At 31.5% G+C, this 8,754-nt stretch overlaps 1 protein-coding gene across 1 annotated transcript; it reads left to right on the top strand.

The window, feature by feature from the left end:
* The first annotated feature begins 1,609 nt into the window (after positions 1-1,609).
* LOC142333317 (TOG array regulator of axonemal microtubules protein 2-like) lies at positions 1,610-8,522 on the top strand. The gene is made up of 4 exons (XM_075380339.1): positions 1,610-1,792; positions 3,835-3,983; positions 6,565-6,729; positions 8,384-8,522. The coding sequence occupies exons 1-4, from the start codon at positions 1,610-1,612 to the stop codon at positions 8,520-8,522; spliced, it is 636 nt and encodes a 211-aa protein (XP_075236454.1).
* The last annotated feature ends 232 nt before the right edge of the window (positions 8,523-8,754 follow it).

Genomic DNA, 8,754 nt, shown 5'->3' with positions numbered 1-8,754 from the left:
CTTTCGTACACCAGCGAATTAGTGACCAGTTAATGTTTTGAAACCAGTTAATTTTGAAAACTATGAACTCCATTAAGTTAATGGAGCGAAGCCTCATCTTGCTGAAAAATTAATTCTTCTGCATCTTGTGGAGAAAGCCAGTTCTTAAGCATCTCAAAAAAAAAATGGTCTGTTACTGTGTTTCCCTTCAATAAAGAAAGGATATAAAGTTTTGTAAGTGTAACAACATGAAAAAACATTAATTTTTGGTGAATCTTGCTCCTATTGTACAATCTACGAGTATATAGTAGTCCCCTATGCGAACATTGTAGCATGAAACTTTACTAAAAATATCAGCTTCATCACTAAAAATAATGGCAACCTTCATTGTCTTCCATAAATCTAACAGCATATCACAGAAATATTTGTTTTCTTTTGCCACATGAAGAGCTTGTACCGGTTGTAATCGGTATGGCCTGAAATACAAGTGGTTGTCTTAACACACCACAAACAGTCATATGAGGGAATGCAAGTTCTTGGCAAGCCTGTCCAGTGGATGTTGAGTGAGATGCTGAAAAACTCTTCAATTCAATGTAAATTTTCCTCTGAAGTGCTTGGAAACTCTGTACTCTGCCCCTTACATAAACATCACAATTCTTCAAATTGTTTATATCAAAGACAAATTTTCTTAGCTGATTGAGGATCACTCCTGAAATGCTCAGTGAATGGGGACTGTCTTGTCAAATTGTAGAACACAAAATGCCTTCTTTTGGATAGATATGTTGTTTACAACCAAGGTTAGCGTATGTTTGAATGCTAGTATTGCAATGTGGCGAATGATATTTGAAACTCTAGGACTGTTACTTTCAATTTGAGAAAATTTCATTTACTACCATGGGTGGTTGCATAGGTATATAGTTTGAAATCTGGTTATTCTTTTTTATACATGTTAAGTTTGGAATATTTAAGATCTTTATCAAAATGTATGCCAATGATTTCAAATGAAGCTGTTTGTTATGGATTGGAATAGTGGATTTTTTGTTGTTGTGTTATGTATATATATATATAAATTATCTCTTGTAGTAAATGAATTGTAAATGTTATATATGTATACGAGTAATTTATAGACATGATCTGATCAGGAAATTTATACTGTGTTTTGTGTTGTGGGAGATTGTATTTCTATATAGAGATACAGGTAATAGTTTTTCACATATAAAAAACACTTTTGCAATTCTGTATGCATCTGGATTTTTACATTTATTTGTTGTTTGGTATCCTTTTAAATCAGTTTACATTGTGGTGAATTATACTTTGTTTTTTAATTGTTAAAGAGACAATATGATAAAGCTTAGTGCTTTTGTTAATTTACTTTGAATATTTTGATGTGAGAAAGATATATTATCTAGTTTAACTGTATTTTGTGCAATTTGATAATAAAGCTAATGATTTACTAGTAAGTTTGTGAAATATAAAAGAAATCAGTATATATAACTTTTATTGTGTTTATCTGATTTGATTAGAATTATAATCTGTAAAAAGCAAGACCAATAATATATTTCTTCTGCTATATATGTGTAAGACATGACTTGTGCGTGTATAAAACATTCATTTTTTTAGGGAAATAGTAATGCAAGGTTTTGGAACGTTAGTTCAAGTATCCAGGACTGAACCTCTTTTATTGGAGCCACATATGACTAAAGTGAATCAAATGCTATGTACTTTATTACGTACAACGAGATCGCATGTAGCAAGGTATGCATGTCAAGCTTGCAAAGAATTGTTCCGTACAATGCAATCAACCACCCGTCCAGTAAGTACATATTTTTAATATATTTTTGATTTATGGATAGATAAGTGGGATAATAAATTAAATATTAAAATTTGTTAATGGTATTGTTTTAAAGAAAATAAATTTTGTGTCAGATTAAACAGTAAATTCCATGCCGTTAATTATTCAATATAGAAATTCCAGTTTGGAAAGAAAACTAATTAAATCTGGCAGAAATGAGGATAATGACAGTCATAATAAAATCAGATTTTAATTAAACTTTAAAATCATATGGAGAGTAGAATATAGCAGTAAACATTAATAATAATGAAATTTGTAATTTTGAGATATAGTATTACAGGGAATTTCTTAAATTATTTGCTAAGTCAGTAATTTTCCCTTCCAAGTGTTCACACTGTACATAGTACATTATTTTCCTCATGTAATTTATTTTATACCATTTAATCCAGCCTCTTTATATGGCTGTAATTTTCAAGCTCTCTTTCTCTCTCTCTTATGTATATATATATATATATATATATATATATATATATATATATATATCCTTATGACTGTAATATCCAACATTACTTAGAAATGCTTCTTTTTTTAAAAATTATCTTCATTATACAGCCAGGAACATTTATTATATATGAATATTTTTATTTCAGGCTTAGGATAGGACGATGTATTCTTTTAACCTGTGGATTCATAACTATTGCTACCTTGGTTACATACAGTTATAATCAGGCAAAAATCTCCCTGTTTATATTTTAGATTACTGTTTTAATTTTTGGTTCTTAGGAAATGATAATCATATTTTAATTAATTGATTGATCATCCTTTTTATCACTGATCACTTTTCTTAATTCCCCTTTCTCCATAATTGATTCTATGATCTAACACTGATTCTATCAGATCTAACTCTACTAGGTTCTCTCTTTGCTGAGAATGCTTAGACTTGAAGAGCAAGTACATTATTGGAATCTTGATGAGGAAGCTTGTCTATGGACATCTTGATTCCCCCCCTGAGGGGAGAAGATCCCACCTCGTAGCGTGTCAGGTCGCTACACCACCCCCTCCGTTCCTAGCCAGTAGTGGCTTTAACGGAGAACATCTTCTCGCCCTCAAACTGATCACGTTCCACAGCGTTCAGTCCGGCCTTGTGAGATGCCACCGATGCAGATGTGCCGAGGGACATCTACATCAGTAAATTCACTCTGATAGCAGATTTTAGATTTATGACTTCCGAAGAAGACAACAGACACCTAAAGCTACCACGTTGCCCTCAGGAACTAAGCTAGAAACCTACTCGTGGAAGATCGAAGACCCCGCGCCTAGTTCTAACAATTTAATGAACCAATGTAGTGAATGTCTCGAATTGGAGGCTATAACAACAACTTTCCCACTAAAAGTGTAGATCGCAACAACGAAATTTAGACCTAGTTCCCTTAATGAACCCAGCTACAAACTCAACATGAGTAAAAACTTTTACGGACTCTGGTCTGGTCCACCGGGGAGAGGAGAATAAACGCCTACTCCCGCTCAGCTCTATCATGGAGTCCCGAGTGAAATTAACCTTCGTTACTTGTTCATTACTGCCGTCGAAACGTCGCTAAAAGCCACCTAAGCAGCATGCAGCCACGCTTCGACGACTGTGTTGTGCTCAATTTGTTTATGGACAGACAGGATTCAGAGATTCCTTTTCCTACCCTGTGGGTACGGTAAGCCAAATAGCTAATTGAAGTGCCTAACAGCAGATAAAGCTCAGCTTTCTAATCTCTAAAAAAGAAAAATCCTGTCATGAGTTTCATGTATTTTTAAGAATCTCTAAATCCATTTTTAGAAATATTGATATTCTTACATCAATTTTTTTGAAAAAAACATTTGGTTATTGTATGTTTTGACTTTTTCTGATCATATATCACATCTTAATGTTTGAATGTTTGTTGAGAGTGGCCATTTACATGTAGTAGCGATTTAAAGATATTTATTTTTTAACTTTTTAACAAAAATTAAGTATATGCTAATGTAATGAATCATAAACTATTTGTTGTTTATTTAAAAAAAATCTTTTTTTGTAGGAGTTTGATGAAATAGTACAAAGCTTACTTCAGAGGACAGCTGATACAAATAAATTTATACGACATGATGCAAATGATGCTTTAGACACTATGGTTACTTACATACCACCGAATAGTTCAGTACGTGCAATTGTTGAAAAAGGACCATTGTAAGTAATGAAAAAAAGTATTATGCTGTTTGAATTTTTTTAATGACTGAATCTTTTAAATTTGTCAAATGAAAATATTCATATGCATTTAAAAGGCATGAATTTTTTTACTTTTAATTGATTTTAACTTTATTTCTCTTTATTTTTATCATCAAACCTTCAAAGTTTAACAGCAAGCCCTATCATAAAAGATAAACTTAGCATAGCATGTGCTATGCCATATTTAGCATGTGCTAAACCATAGCACATCTAATCAATCTCTACAACACAAACATACAATCTTTCATAAATATACCATTGCTTAATTGATGCAATCATACCAGTTTAAAACTACCTTTCTAGAACAATAAAATTACCGATGTTTTCAAGAAAGAAGATTACATGTAATACAGTGTTCAAAAAATGGCACAACCTTATGGGAAAATGAGTAAGTTACCATATTTGTTGAAAATAACCTCCATTAAGCGATTTACACAATTGAATAAGACTTCGCATGCTGTAACATATTGTAACACTTGTTGAAGAATTCCAGTGAGACATTGTTCAATTTCGATACGCAGTTCATGAATGGGGTGAGGATGAGTTTTATGAGAGGCATCGTTAAGGCACTTCTACAAGAAAACGTCAGAAGGGAATAATCAGATCTGGCGAGGCCACCATCCCTTTGATATCATTTGTCCCTGAAAACACTGATCCAAGAAAATCATAGTTTTGTTCACTGTATGAGCCATAGCATTGTCCTGCTGAAAACATGTGTACTCAAGCCAGTCTGCTGGTACGGTGTTTACAAATCGTTGCACCATCTGTACATAGCGCTCACTTTTCACTGTGCTGTGAAAGAATGTCCTGAAGATTCGCCTGTTTGAAATTTCACACCAAATATCCACTTTTTGTCCGTGCAGAGGAGACTCTTGAAGCTAATGTGGATTTACCATACACCAAATGTGTGTATTCTGTGCATTCATATATCCATCAAGGTGGAACTATGACATATGTCAGAACAAAATCAATCGAGTTCTTCCCAGTCTGGCGTTGCAGATGATATGAACCACCGACAGAAAGCTATATGTTTTCCAGTGTCTGCAGGTAACAACTCGTGAACAACACAAATTCTGTACAGATACATCTTTAAACACTTAATACCATGCGGGCACTACCAATGGAGAGACCAGACTGGATAGATAAGCATCACACAGACTTCTTGGGACAAACAGAATATGCAGCTTCCACTTTGATCAACGTGATTGGTCGACTACTTTTGGCTGCATCTGCCACATTACCTGTCCCTTGGAACTTGTCATAAGTCACTTGATGGAGGACTTGTTTGGTCTATCCACAACATACTTTTCTGGGAAGGCATTCTGAGTCTGGATATAATTAGTATATCTAATGTATTTGGAGACAATGAATATTTTCTGCTGAATTGTATAACCTGTTTTTTCTCAATTTATCTCTCTTAAATCTCCAACAAAAGAAGGAAACATTCTTCTACAAGGTTGCATCCCTTTTTGGATGCTGGATACTGTATGTAGAACACACCCAGTAACAGAAAAATTCATAACCCGTGAGTTATAAAATTCAACATTTTCAGGAAAAAAATGTTATTCTACCACTTTCAATACAGCTCAAAAAATACATCTTCAATCTACAATTGTACATCAAGCTAACAAAATAATATACTGATAAATACAACCACCCAGAATTATGTGTATACTGTAAACTTCATGAGTGCACTAAATACTAACTCTGATCAAAATTACACATAACTTCATAAATAGTAGCTTTTCTTATTTTTTTTCATCACGCACTCGGCAGCACTTTATTATTCTGATTCTTTTCCAGTTTTGTGTGATGTAATAGATATAGCACAAATGTTTGATGACGCGTAATCTGTTGTTGGGTAGAGGAACTGGGATTTCTAGTGATTGAGAGTCAGTACAATGTTATTATTGCAGATACGCAGTATTCACATAAAGACTTAATGGTGGTGGAAAACCTTTTTTTCATATAGGAATAAGCTATTGAAGAATGTTGTGTAGAAAATGCAGATCTCTAGCTTCTTATACTGCTTTAATGATATTTTTTTGATTGGATATTAGTAAGCTAATGTTTCATCCAATTAGTACGGTCAAAGTAATATTTTATACTTTAATATTTTTTTTTTATAAAAGAAATTTTTAATCACAAGGAATATAGAAACTGCGAGAATGACATGAGCACTTCAAAATAAGCAACAAATGAACAGACAGATTTAAAACATTACACCTTTAATGAACTTATTCTGTTAACTTTAAAGAGAAATTCTCCTTATATGTGGAGCTGTGTAACTAAAATACTGAGAAAAAAACCCTGACTTTAAGAATCTAAAGGTAGTTAAATGCTGATGATGGACACATATACAAGTGATATTTTCTAAAACCTTCTATTTATATTCTGAAATTCTTGAAAAGTTGGGAAGCTTAATTTTTTTTTCAGTAAACAAACAGAATTTTCCTTGAGGTAATATTTATTTACACATTCATAAAGAAAAAGATCTTTTTTATTAAATTAAATTGTAATTAATTGTTACCATTTTTTACAGCCATAAAAATTCACTGATTCGTACAGCAGTTGCGCGCCTACTTCTTTGTATTGTAACAATTATTCAAGTTCAGTTCTTATTTACATTACCTGCTTATAAAGAAACAAGAAAACGAATATTTGATGCTTCAGCTGTGCTTATAAATGATGCTAACATGGCTACAAGGTAACAATTTGCAAACCTTCACACATAATTTGATTGTACTCCATTTCTTATTTGCATTTTGAGTAAAAAGTTGCAGTTTTAGGTTCATAATCTCAATCGGGGATGCTCCAATAACACCTTTCAATAATAAATTACTGTATAACAAATGTTCATTATATTGTTCTTAGCTGTGTACTTTTATGATGCAATAGCAAGTTGGAAATTTAAATGAATTTGATGGTATTTTAGGTGATAATCTGAATGAAATTGAAAAGCTTTATATTTCTTAACCATACATTTTTTCTGCCTTTTAATGTAACTTCCAACCCCTTTAACTAAATCTAAATTACTTGTTTTTTTATTTTTCTGAACGATTGGATTTTATACAAATTGGTTAAGAGATCTTTTTTTATTGGGTTTATAACCCAATGTTTATTCCTTGTTTCAAACCTTTGTTTATTCTTCTTTATAACTGTTTTTAAATTTTTTAAAGATTATTTAACAAATTTTTTGTAGATTAGACGTTTGACATTTTTGTTACTTGTACCTGTTTAGGTGATAACTTCCTTGGTTATATGCCCATAACAATTCTAGTCCTCAAAAAATGGCATCTATTCATTTATGGCTGTAACTCTGCGCAAGTTTTAACTTAATGATGAAAGAATTTCAAAAGATACTAAATTATAAATTTTATTATTTAATAAACATATGATACGAACAATTATTTAAGTGCATTATTAGAAAAGTCAAAAAGCAGTAGCATCTAGTTTGAAATTAGCTCAATTGTTTGGTAGATCAATATTTCAACTTAAGATATTAGAAAAACCAACCTGTGAGTTAATCTAGTAGTTAAATATGCCATTACAAAACCACTTATTTTTTAAGTTTAGTGTTCTAAGGTTTGAGTTCTCGTAAAGATAGTTCCTTTTATATGGATTTGAATGCTAAACTCTGGATACCAGTGTTCTTTGTGATTGGGTTTCAATTAATCACATGTCTCAGGAGTGGTTGACCTAAGTCTGTTTCAGACAAAATAAGTATATTTATACTTACAATGCAATATGTCTGTAGCTACATCAGGCCTGACAAGCCAATAGTAGTAATTGCATTTGCCTAACACACACACAGACTTTTGCAGATTTTCGCACAACCATTTGGCATAGTACACAGTTTATTATACAGTATATGTTAAACACGTTCATATACGTTCTGTAGAATTATTCTAGAATAGTTTAGTCTATGTATGTGTGTTAGCAGTAGTGAGCTATTCTGCTGCTGCTACTGCATCCTGTACCCAAAAAGTATATTTATCAGCATAATCATTGCAATGATTTAAACTCTGTTTTATAAGGAAAAACCATTATCATCCAAATCACTGTATACGAATGGAAATTGACTTCAGTAAAAAATATTTTACGAAATTTCTAATAAGGAACCACTTCATCTTGGTAAATAGCTAATTTTATTACAGTTTTCTTTCTGATCTGCATTTCAACAAAAATTAGTAAATAATAATGAAGGAAAATAGAATTAAAATAAAAATTCTATTTTGAGTTTGATCAGAGGTTCGTCTTTAAAAAAAAAAACCACCAGGCATTCTTTAAGTTTACCTTTTCTTTTACAATGTTGTTATAACACATTGACTTTAGGTAAATAAATATGTTTTTTGTTTCAGAAATATAATCAAGAGGCTATTTGAAATGTTTATAAAAGATAATAATTTTGACACATTGTTTCAAAAAGAGACTGATAAAGTGCTGCTAAAGAGAATTGATAAAGCTATTATATGTTTAAAATATAAACCGAAAAAATAAATATTCTATTTAAAATTAACATTCTATGTGTTTCATTGTTAATTATTTTAATTTTTATATAGTATATGCTTGGTATTGAAATATGATACATTGTTTTCTCAAAAATATGAAATTAAAATTATAATCTGTATCCAAAATTTTAAGAAAGCTTTGCCAGGAGAAATTTATTAGCAAATTAAGGGAAATGTATGGTAGTGAGTTTTTAAATAAATGATTCAAATATGCAAAAGGG

Source organism: Lycorma delicatula, chromosome 12, assembly GCF_047948215.1.
Source record: "Lycorma delicatula isolate Av1 chromosome 12, ASM4794821v1, whole genome shotgun sequence".
NCBI classification, from domain to species: Eukaryota; Metazoa; Arthropoda; class Insecta; order Hemiptera; family Fulgoridae; genus Lycorma; species Lycorma delicatula.
This window is presented reverse-complemented; position numbering and strand designations above follow the sequence as displayed.

Coding starts and splice junctions, on each gene's coding strand:
- LOC142333317 (XM_075380339.1), top strand. CDS start 1,610: ATGCAAGGTTTTGGAACGTTAGTTCAAGTATCCAGGACTGAACCTCTT. Junction 3,984..6,564: donor ATTGTTGAAAAAGGACCATT/GTAAGTAATGAA, acceptor CATTTTTTACAG/CCATAAAAATTCACTGATTC. Junction 6,730..8,383: donor GATGCTAACATGGCTACAAG/GTAACAATTTGC, acceptor TTTTTGTTTCAG/AAATATAATCAAGAGGCTAT.